The 12,051-nt window shown below is 40.8% G+C and overlaps 1 protein-coding gene across 1 annotated transcript; it reads left to right on the top strand.

Annotated features, from left to right (window-relative positions):
* The first annotated feature begins 7,449 nt into the window (after positions 1 to 7,449).
* Positions 7,450 to 11,840, top strand: LOC137941923 (probable galactinol--sucrose galactosyltransferase 1). The gene is made up of 13 exons (XM_068787536.1): positions 7,450 to 7,966; positions 8,210 to 8,469; positions 8,587 to 8,677; positions 8,883 to 8,931; positions 9,010 to 9,101; positions 9,185 to 9,292; positions 9,393 to 9,527; positions 9,629 to 10,039; positions 10,128 to 10,269; positions 10,359 to 10,426; positions 10,538 to 10,672; positions 10,756 to 10,973; positions 11,073 to 11,840. The coding sequence occupies exons 1-13, from the start codon at positions 7,776 to 7,778 to the stop codon at positions 11,444 to 11,446; spliced, it is 2,274 nt and encodes a 757-aa protein (XP_068643637.1). The 5' UTR covers positions 7,450 to 7,775; the 3' UTR covers positions 11,447 to 11,840.
* The last annotated feature ends 211 nt before the right edge of the window (positions 11,841 to 12,051 follow it).

Consider the following 12,051-nt stretch of genomic DNA (forward strand, 5'->3'; position numbering starts at 1 on the left):
TTAAGCCCATTCCACAAATAACAAGCTAAAATTAAGCACGATGTTTGATGGGTTATTCTAGATACATTTAGGGCTATACTTCATAAATTCTACGTCATTCACTGTTCTTCTCTTCTCTGAATCGTGAACAGAGTGATTGTTTATGTGCAATCTTTTCAGTCGTTTCATCTCCAGCTGAGCTCGAATAAAGCACCGTCCGTGACGACCAGTGGCTATCTCGGCCAACGATCATACAGACCTGCACGTTGTCAATCCGCAGCCGACGCAAGCTGTTCAAATTTCCCAAACATGAGAGCAGCCAACGCGCCGGAAGCTAATGCCCCACGCCTTGACGTTACCAACATTGATCCGTCTCCCACCGTTTCGGCCGGAATTTCATATAATTCCGGTTAGATACCGCACCGAAGCTGTGGTTAGTATCCCTCGATAAAGAGAACCGCCCAATAGAGCGATCGTATTGCGCCCTCGCCATCGGATCCGTTAGCGTGGCGTAGGCGTCGTGAATCTGGATGAAATCTTGACCATCCGAGACCTTCGAAATCGCATCGGGATGAAATCTCTTCGCCAGATTCCTGTAAGCAGTTTTGATCTCGACCACGGACGCCGTCTCCTTCACTTGCAGGAGCTCGTAGAGGTTCGCTGTCCTCGGAGCTCCGATAGTTCCGGCAACCGCAGAGACAACAATCGTCCTTCTTCTTGCGCTAGAGATATTCGTCGGATACCGGGACTTCGATAGATGAACGGTCGACAAACTCCGTCCAGCAGAAACGCCTAGGTTCACAAACATTTGAAGGCTTTGGCAGAACGATAAGAAAGAATACCCTCTGCACCAACACTGAGTATGAGAGAGAGCAAAAGAAGCCAAATATATAAAGGAGAAGGACAGAAACAGCATTTGAGTATTGATAAGGGGTATCGTCGAGACTTCTGAACCGCGAAGCAATGGGCGGCTGGGCGACGGTTTTGGTGGCCAGTCTGTCCTAGAGCTTCTAGAAGGTATTGATTTGTCTGTTCTCATATTTTTCGCAGTAAAGGGCCGCTTCCCACTGAAAGTTCTAACACGAAAGAAACGCACCATTATTGAGCTTCCAGAAGCCATTCTTTTAGGGGGTAAATTGCAGTGCGCCTATCGTCAATTTCATCTTTGTGCTCTGTCTTGTCCCGCTTTTATCTCTAAGATATGGTGGTCACGAATTGCTGCATTGAGTAGATTTCCATTATATTCTTTTCTTTCCCAGGTCGATCGATTCGACGGTGACTGGAAATGTGAAAAATTTCCTAAACATGATTTGTGAGTGACTGTGACTACTAATCCTGACTTCTCGCAAAAGTAAATGACTAATGATCATAATTTATTAAACAAAGATTTAAAGTCTTTGCCACTAAGTTTCGTTTTTCTTTACTATGATTAGTTTTTAACAGAAGCAGAAGCAGCAGAAGGATGGCCCAGTGAATTAAGAAATGGGAGTGACGAAGTGGTTGGAAGGGACACAGAAGTCGTATACTCTTGTCTGGGTGTCTTGTTTGCAGAGCTGTTCAGCTTTTCATCACCAATGGGGGAGTTGCAACTCTCTTCTCGGAGCAGTCTCAGCCCCAAATTTCTAAATCCTTGTCCCATTCCTCAACCAGTTTGTCTAATATTGTCATGTTTCCTGTGCGCGTCTTACAGTCCGGTGATTATTCATACCTGTGGATTGACGACAGTACGAATTACGATATTCTCAAGAGAGATCGTGTCAGTTGAGCTTCTCTCTCACAATTCACAAGAATATGAGACTAGCAATTTAGGTGTAACGTAACCTTAATTCGTGTAGAAAGATGTAAGAGAAGCGGAATCTGATCAGAGATTAGTTTTGTAGGCCGCCGGACTCGAAACAGACGAGATTTTGATGTTTTTTTTTGTTCAAGGAAGACGGCTAACGGAGAGCATTAGAGTACTCCGGAGCTGGTCAAGTCGAATCAACATAACATAAAAAAATAGGTTACGGACACATTTTAAATACGAGAATCGTGAGATAGAAACATTTGGAGGAAATTACCTGAGACCGACTCAAAATATGAATTACAGTACATTACGGGTTATTGGATCAAAGGAGTCGTCTTTGCGTTTTCCAAATGAAATTTCTGAAACGGAAGGTGTGTCAATGGCGATAATGTAGAGAGCATGGCAAATCGCTTCCTGGACGTTCCCCGCACGATTCTTCTACCTTCAGGGGAGTCTTTTGTTCTCACTTGTCCTTTTTCTATGCCTTAAGAAACTGTTTCACAGTGGTCTCCATATTTTCCAGAAGCTCCTCTCTTTTCTTCTGTTCGTCTGAACTTTGAAGATTTACTAGAAAGAAAAATTCATATTTAATTTATTTTTATAATTTTTTAATATTTTAAACTTAATTTTTTACCAACAAATAAATATTATATTTTTTTTAAATAAAAAATTATAATTTTAATCTAAAAAATTAATTAAAATAACAAGAAAAAAATAGAATGGGAATTCCCTCTCTTTCATTAGCACGAAAAGGACTCTCTCTCCTCCTGCCCTTTATCTACCAAGGAGAAGGAGAAGGATAGGGAGATGGGCCATTCCTCCTTTAAATAAGTAAATTTTTTTTTATCATATATAAATAATTATAAGTAAATATTATTTTGAGGTAAAAAATACTAAAAATACTTTAAGAAGAAAAGATCCATGGTCCGATTTGATATTATACAAAAAGATTTTTGAAAACATAATATAACACCCAACTCCCAAGTGAGCCTAAAAATCATAGATCAGAAAATAAATGTTCTTATAGAGGCAAAAGAGTAATTGAAAACATGGTAGAGTTGAATTCTTCTTCAGTTCTTTAATCATATGGAATGTAAATTTTTTTGTAAATCTCTTTTTTTTTTCCTTTTATATTCATTGCATACAATTACATCTGTATTTATATACACAGATTACAGGTAATTCTAACCAGTCTCTCAGATCATCTCCGAAGCCGTAATTACAGAGGACTTCTTCCTCTGTTTTTACGGATTTGGAAGACCGCTCCAGAAGAAGAAGTCCTCTTCTAGAGGAACTCATGCCAACAGTCCTCCTCAAGTTGGTGCGTATAGATCTTTTATGTCCAACTTGCCAAGTAAGTTGTAAAAGTTCTTACTGCATGTTGTTTTTGTAAGTATATCTACCAATTGGTCTTCAAATTTAACAAATGGAAATCGAATTATCTTTGCCTCAAGGTTTTGCTTGATAAAGTGTCGATCTACTTCCACATGTTTAGTCCGATCATGCTAAACCGGGTTATGTGAAATATCAATAGCCGTATTATTATTGTAGATTAAGTTCATCTCACATTTTGGGCCAAAGCCAATTTCGGTTAATAATCTCTGAAGCTAGAGAAGCTCATAAAGACCCTTAGCCATCACACGAAACTTAGCTCAGCACTTGATAACGCTACCACCTTTTGTAGTTTACTTATCAAGGAAACTAGGTTTCCTCCAACAAACGAAAAATAGCGTGAGGCGGATCTTCTATCTGAAATATTCCCTGCTCGGTCAACATCTGTATAACCTTCAACCCTTAGGTGATGGTTTCTTGAGAACATAAGTCATTTCGCAGGGGAGGACTTTAGGTATCGAAGAATTTGATTTACTGCATTCATATGATCTTCACTAGGACAATACATGAATTAGCTTACTACACTTACTGCATAGGTGATATCAGGTCGTATATGAGAGAAATAAATAAGTTTCTCATCCAACCTCTGGTATCTTCCTTTGTCTGTTGGCACTAGTCTGGGTATTTTCCTAAGTTTGTGATTTGGAATGATTGGGATATATGCAGGTTTACACTCTAGTGGTCCAACTTTTGATAATAGATCTAGAATATATTTTCATTGGGAAAGGAATATGGTTTGATTGGACCTAGCAACTTCGATTCCCAGAAAATATTTGAGTCCTCCCATATTTTTCGTCTCAAATTATGTTGCCAATTCCTCTTAAAGTTTTTTTATTTCTTTTGGATCATCTCCTGTAATGATCATATCATCTACATACACTATTAAAGTTGTTCCGCATTGCCAAACTCAATCTCCCAAACCATGTTCACTGGAGTTTGCACACCGTCCTTGCTTCATAATTTGTTATATATCTTGAAGGAACATCCATGTCGATTTATTCTTCAAGATTTTCATGGAGAAAAACACTTTTAACACCGAATTGGTGTAGTGGCCAATCAAGATTAATTGCAAGAGATAACAAAACTAACAATATTCAATTTGGCCACCGATGAGAATGCCTCTTGATTATCTACGCCATTTGTTTGTGTTTTTGCTACTAGCTTTGCCTTGTACCGTTCAATTGCTCAATTGGATTTGTATTTGATGGAGAATACCTTTTACACCTCACTGTTCTTTTACCTTAAGGTAAAAGAACAAAAGTCCAGGTCTCATTTTTCACTCAAGACCTTAATTTCTTCTTTCATGGCTTGAACCTACCTAGGGTCTTTCAAAGTTTCATAAGAGTCAAAAGAGTCATTGCACCAGCTTGGTGAGAAGATGTCAGCGATACTGAAACATATGATAGAAGAGTCGATATCCCCAAGGTTACCTGTAGGATTAGCATCATATAAGGCAAACAAGAATATTGTTTTAAATGGCTATTAAATGAAGGTCAAGACAAGATGATTGGCATACGAAAAATGATGAAAGAAAGGCACCTCTAAAGTTAAATGAACACATAAAAAATTCTTGATGCAATACCATTTTGTTGAGGAGTCTGGAGGCACGAGGTTTTATGAATCAATTCATGGTGTTAGAAATAATCACCTCTGACACCCACCTAATCAAGAGAGGTGGACCGGAACCACCTCTGACACCCACCCCGCCCCTTACCGCTCCCCGTGGGATTCGAAGGCGAGACGTGCTGGACCTGGCTCTGATACCATGTCAAGAGATTGGCCAATACAACCTAAAAGACTAGTTGTTTAAGTGTGAAAAGCCAACCTAATCAAGAGAGGTGGACTGGAACCACCTCTGACAAAACCAACGAACACCAGACCTAGCATCTTTGGGAGAACGACCCCACATGTTACAGTAAATTAAAGCGAAAGGATCATTGCTCTTATTCATACTTAATAGATAATTGACTCAATGACTCTACAATGCAAGTCTCACAGTTAAAATCTAAAACTGACAAATTCAAAAATAAATTGGGAAACATATGTTTCAAATACCCAAATGAAGGATGGCCTAACCGACGGTGCCACAGCAAAATTTGTTGCACTTTGAGGTCGCTTGGGTGCGGCATGTGATATGCACGATCTATGCTGAAATCTTCCATGTAATAGAGCTCCGTTCTCTTTGTGCCACGCCCAATGATCTCCTTGGTAAGAATACCTTGAATAAGACAAAATATAGGGTAAATAAGAACAACACAATTCAACTCGTCGGTAACTTTACTCACTGATAGTAATGTGTGAGAAAGAGAGGGCACGAGTAGTGTATTAGATAATGGTAGAGCTGGCGATAACATCATTGTTCTAGCCTTTGTTATAGGAGAGATAATTCCTTTAGCATTGGCAATGCTATTTCGCCGAGGAGCAGTGTGTTGAGAAAAATCATTTGCATCAAATGTCATATGGTCTATTGCTCCAGAGTCATGTATCCACGCTCTGCAATCATCCTCTCTAGTGGATTCGAGGAGAGCATTACCTGGGTCCATATTCGTCTGAAGAGGTTGAGGGAGATCATCGTTCAAATACCCCAGTTTGTCTTTGTCTGATATATACATCATGACAACTTAGGATAGGTCTAGTCTAGTCCAAGTCAAGTCTGGTCTGAGTTGAGTCCAATCTGAATCTGGTCCAAGTTAGGTCCGAGTCCGGTCAGTCCTGAGTTCGGTATGGTCCAAATGTGGTCCGGTCTGAGTCGTTGGGTTTTGAAATTAAATCCCATCCCCTAATTTTGGGCGGGTTTAATTTTGAAGCTTTATCGCCCACCGTCGGTAGCGGGAGAGGTCTCTTACTCCAAACTTAACCTCCCTTCTCAACAATCCGTGGCTAGAAGGTAAACGGGGGCTCCGATCTTAAGCCTCCGTTCTCAATCCGCCTACCAACTGAGCCGAATCCGATGTCGGTCTATCGGATCATCAAGTAGTTACAGAAGTACTGTTTTTTATTAGTTTTTACGTATACGGAAGACCGCTGCAGAAGAAAAGTCATCCCATAGGGAATCACGCCAACATCGAAGAGATAAACTAGTTAATCAATGGGTGCATGATTGCTAAATTAGCGTGGTTAGATATTTGTTACGACTTGGCCAAAGAAGAGCAGCCCTCAATCAACTATAAACTCTGAAAAAGTTCTCGCAATTGGAGAAAGATCGGAAGAGGAAAGATCTTCAAACCCGTCACGTTTTTTCCGATTCCAAAACCCTATTTGGGTTTAATTACGTTATCATCTTCCGGCACTGAACTAAATTTGGGGAACTCAAACACTTGAATTCTTTAAACATGACTCGGTTCACTCGTTAGAATCTAAAACACTAAAACCAAATCAGACTCAATAAAATAGTTAACAAAACCATGTGGCAATCGCTGATTCATTGTATCCCATCACGCTTGACTTAATAAACCCACTGAGTCGAGACAAGGTGAATCACCAAGTACAGATTCGAATTGATTTTCTCTTTGAATCGCCATGTGTTCGTGTCCTTTAGATCCATTTGGTATCAGTCTTTGTCGACGGTTCGAGTTGGACAGGGCGAGCACGTGAAAATGTACCACCGCGCATTCAATCATTTCCACCTAAAAAGGACTCAGTTGTTGGCGGTTTCTTAAACTAGGCGGCCAGGGGGCTTATCTAATCTAGTAGGAACCGACGTGGCAAGGTCTTGATGTCAAGCTCACGCAACTGTAAACCCTGTTCATGGCCTCACCTGCTCGTGATGGCGGTTAATTATTCGCCATATCCACGTAGGGCAGTTTGGTCAAGTCATCTTGGCAGTGGAAAAAATATCTAGAAAGCAGCGTTCCAGCGCAACATTCATATTTCATACCTGCCGCCTCGAAGACGGAAGCGCGCTTTTTGTCGCGACGCGGGATACTTAGACGTGCCGCTAAGTTTTCTTGTTGGGCATCCGACAGCGCTCCAAGTCAGCGCGCTACTTGCCACGTCTCCGTCTCCGTGATGCCTGTGACATTCCGAGTCATGACACACGTTCCCCTCGTGCCTGCCACGTCAGTTTCCGATACGAGAACACGGGGTACATGTTACTGTTCACCGGAATTTGCATCAGCGGGCCCCGACGATCAATCAGAAAAATCATGTGCATTTTGACGAAATCGACGGCATCACACGCGAGGCTGGAAATAACGAACACTGCCATTTTACGTTGACCGTTTTTACGCATCCCGTACAAAGAACGAAAGCTTCCCGCCAGATTTTCTGATATTGTGTGGACTGCTTGCTCCGGGTTCCAGGGATTCACGAGGCTCCAGATCTAGATGCTTGCTTCTATATAGCCAATTTTTCCTTGATTCATCACGGCATTTAAGGGGTTGAGATTTCTTGTCGTGTTATCTCTCTTAGAAACTTCTTAGAGCGTCGATTTCTTGTCTAGGGAATCATCATTTCATTTCAGTTTTTTTTTTTCTTTCTTTCTTCTATTCTGGGATTTTCAGCATCCCAATTTGCATACCGGAGGCTCTGAGTGGGGGGTTTTGTTGAAAGCCTTCAGTTTGGTGTCATCTATTTTAACTCCGTGATTAGCTATTTAGCTTCAGTAGGATCTCCCAACATGACTGTCGGAGCCGGTATCTCTGTTGTGGATGGTAACTTGATGGTCCTGGGATCGCCCATCTTGACCGATGTCGATGAGAGCATCTTTTTAACTCCGGCTGTTGGTGATGGTGTGATTAGTGGAGCTTTTATTGGTGTCAGATCAAATCAAGTTGGAAGCCGCAGAATCTTTCCCGTGGGAAAACTAGAGTAAGATTCGAACTGATATCTCTCTATCCTGCTTTGTTGTTCTCCCTCATTTATATCTCTTTTTTCCTTCCTGGATAAAATTTCAGTTGCTTTTAACAACTGCATTCTTAGTGAGGAGCTTTGAGATTGTTGCATTTCAGTTTGAAAATTTTACATCTCTCTTATCGTTCAAGACATTTCGGAATAAGACGACAATGTACAAACTTACGCTTCTCTGTTTTGATCTGTTAATGAATTGTTCAGTGGCTTGCGGTTCATGTGTGCTTTTCGATTCAAGATGTGGTGGATGACACAGAGGATGGGTTCTTCTGGTAAAGACATTCCTTTCGAAACCCAGTTTCTGATTGTTGAGGGGAAAGATGGGTCGCACTTCGGTGAGGAAGATGAAGGAAGTAGGGACGAACCAGCGGTTTATGTTGTGTTCTTACCTCTTCTTGAGGGTGCCTTTAGAGCCGTTCTCCAGGGGAATGCAAATAATGAATTAGAGATCTGTTTGGAAAGCGGTATATGATTCACTCTCTGGTTCTTTAATCTTTTTGCCGCAAAACGAACTTTTCGCTTTCGATAATGCTGACATTTTCTTTCTTTTTTTTTTTACTTTCCTTTTGGGATATTCTCAGGCGATCCTGCTGTCGACGGATTTGAAGGGACCCACATGGTTTTCGTTGCGGCAGGATCGGATCCTTTCAATGTCATCACAAAAGCTGTAAAGTAAGAAATATTTATTCCAGACATCTACTGCGCTTTTTTTTCTTCATCGATGGCCTGAATATAAATTGAACCAGGAGAAAGTGGAAAACGAAGATATTCTCATTTTTTCACCATTTTCGGTGGCAAACATTGTTTTATTTTCGTGTCCGTTTTCTTGTTTTCAAGCTTTTATTCCTAATTTGTATGTTACATGGAACTTTCTTAGGGCTGTTGAAAGACACTTACAGACATTTACTCATCGTGAAAAGAAGAAGGTATGTGTTCATCATTTTGTTCGACCATATATAACTTCACATCCTTTATTTCTCTGAGAATATGTTGCTAAATGATAGATGCCGGACATGCTGAACTGGTTCGGCTGGTGTACCTGGGATGCGTTTTACACAGATGTCACTGCAGAGGGGGTAAAACAAGGACTTGAAAGGTAAAATTTTAACTTCGTCGCCCAACTATTTTACGCTGATTTTACTTCGAACTATTACATTGACGGGTCATTTTCTTTTGCAGTCTAGAGAAAGGTGGAAGTCCCCCAAAGTTTGTTATAATTGATGATGGCTGGCAATCAATTGGTATGGATGGCAATGGAATTGCATTTAATGGCGAACATTCAGCAAAGTGAGTAACTAAGGAAGATAGATTACTTCGATTTTACATCTGGGAATCTGGGTTCTGTACAAGCTAACACTTGTGGCAAAACTCTGTTTTTCTTCTTCAGCTTTGCAAACAGGCTGACCCATATCAAGGAAAACCACAAGTTTCAGAGAAATGGCAATGAAGGTCACAGAGAGGAGGATCCGGCGATGGGGTTTTCTCATATTATTTCAGAAATTAAACAGAAGCATGATGTGAAGTAAGTTGGCTATGCGCATTTCTTTGATGTCATGTTTGATTCAGATGGTTTTGTCTTTTTGTCATTTCGTATTAATGTTAAGATTCTGTGATTGATTACAGATATGCTTATGTATGGCACGCCATAACTGGATACTGGGGCGGAGTCCGGCCCGGCGTTGCTGAAATGGAACATTACGAGTCCAAGATGAAATATCCTGTTTCTTCTCCTGGAGTTCAGTCTAATGAACCTGATGGTGCTTTGGAATCCATGACATTGAATGGACTTGGGCTTGTGAATCCCGAGAAGGTCTTTAATTTCTATGATGAGCTTCATTCATACCTTGCTTCCGCTGGAATAGATGGAGTGAAGGTGGATGTTCAGAACATACTGGAGACTCTAGGTGGTGGCCATGGTGGAAGGGTGAAACTAGCCAGAAAGTACCATCAGGCCTTGGAAGCCTCCATTGCCAGAAACTTCCCTGATAATGGAATCATCTCTTGCATGAGTCACAATACAGATGGCTTATACAGGTACGATGCTGTCCTGAATTCTTCATATCATATACAGATATTGATGATCCTGATAACTCTTGAAGTAACATTGATTTTCCCTTTGCAGTGCCAAGCGGTCCGCCGTGATTCGAGCATCTGACGATTTTTGGCCAAGAGATCCTGCATCTCATACAATTCACATAGCTTCTGTTGCTTACAATACCATTTTCCTGGGGGAGTTTATGCAGCCTGACTGGGACATGTTTCACGTAAGCAAATTAAAATTTCTCCTAAACAATCTTCCATGGTGCGAGAGAAGCATCTAAATTCCCAACTGAAAACTGATTTTATCTTTCAGAGTCTTCACCCAATGGCAGAGTACCATGGAGCAGCGCGTGCAGTCGGAGGATGTGCAATTTACGTCAGGTAATTCCATCAATAACAACCCATTTAGCTAATGTATTATGTTTTCTTGTAAAGAATTCTGAACAACCGAAGAAACAAACTCTTACATTAGGAAGTTTCTGTCACGCGCAGTGATAAACCTGGCCATCATGACTTCAATTTACTGAAGAAGCTCGTGCTACCTGATGGATCGATATTGAGAGCCAAACTTCCGGGAAGACCCACGAGGGATTGTTTGTTTTCTGATCCAGCCAGAGACGGGAAAAGGTGATTGCTACATTTTCTAATTTTTTTTGCTTCAGCATTATTTATTTCAAATAGTTAAGCATTCTTCCAACTTGTCTGTGCAGTCTTCTGAAGATATGGAACTTGAATGACCATACTGGAGTTATCGGCGTCTTCAATTGCCAGGGCGCTGGCTGGTGCAGGATTGGAAAGACAAACATGATCCATGATCAACAACCTGGAACAGTCACTGGCGTAATCCGATCCAAAGATGTAGATTACCTGCCAAAGGTTGCTGGAGATGACTGGAACGGTGATTCAGTCATATATTCCCATTTAGGAGGTAGACGTCTCAGAATTTGCTTCTACATATTTTTCCCCTGAGCACATTAAATTCTTTCAGCGGTAGTAATAGTTTCTGATTATGCTTCCATATTGCCAGGAGAGTTAATTTATCTTGCAAGAAATGCATCTCTGCCTGTTACGCTGAAATCTCGAGAATATGAAGTTCTTACTGTGGCTCCAGTGAAACAGTTAGCGGATGGCGTCTCCTTCGCTCCAATTGGACTGGTAAAGATGTTTAACTCAGGAGGAGCCGTCAAAGAGTTGAGATACGAAGCGAGTAGCATGACTGTTGAAATAAAAGTGAGAGGGAGTGGTCTGTTCGGCGCCTACTCATCGACTAGACCCAAGAGAACAACAGTTGATTCAGAGGAAGTTGAGTTCACATATGATGAAGGGTCCGGCATGGTAACCCTCTCTTTGAGAGTTCCAGAGAAGGAACTGTACTTGTGGACCGTAACTGTGGAAGTATGATGTGGTGACTATTCAATTGGTAAAATCAAATTTCTGGGACGCAAGACTAGTGAAAATAACGGGTTTGTCTTAATGGAACCGATCGTGTCAGTAGTGACACTCGGCAAATGCTCTTCCTTGGTGAAGTTCCTTGGACTCCATTGGCTGACAGTACTGGTAGTCGAATGCTTCTCTTTCTCTGAAGAGCATTATATTCTATAGATCTGTACCTGTTAACACAATGAACAAGTTCCTCTCACATTCAAGGGTGAATTCATCAATTCGTTTCTGCGTCGTCCACAAAGATATGATGTATTTTAGCTATACCATATGTACAACTTTGAAAATGGGAAGAGAGGTTGGAAAGAACTCACGGATCTTTTAAGAAATTGCCGTGGTCTCTATAGAAATTCCTTAATGCAAGCATTCTTGCGGCATGAGGTTAGCAATTCTTTTTTAGAATGCATACAATTAGGATTAACTCACAAATTTACCCTTCATTCTAATCAGATAAAATGGGTACAAAAAATAGGTAAAAAATTACTTGAAAATACTTATTTGGGTAAGAGAATTTATTTCATAACTATCTATAAAAATGGAAGGATAGAGCACAGATAACAAAATAA

The sequence above is a fragment of the Aristolochia californica genome, unplaced genomic scaffold, assembly GCF_029961685.1.
Source record: "Aristolochia californica isolate CCGP_79_NKW_82.1479 unplaced genomic scaffold, dmAriCali1.0.hap1 SCAF_9, whole genome shotgun sequence".
Taxonomy (NCBI): Eukaryota; Viridiplantae; Streptophyta; class Magnoliopsida; order Piperales; family Aristolochiaceae; genus Aristolochia; species Aristolochia californica.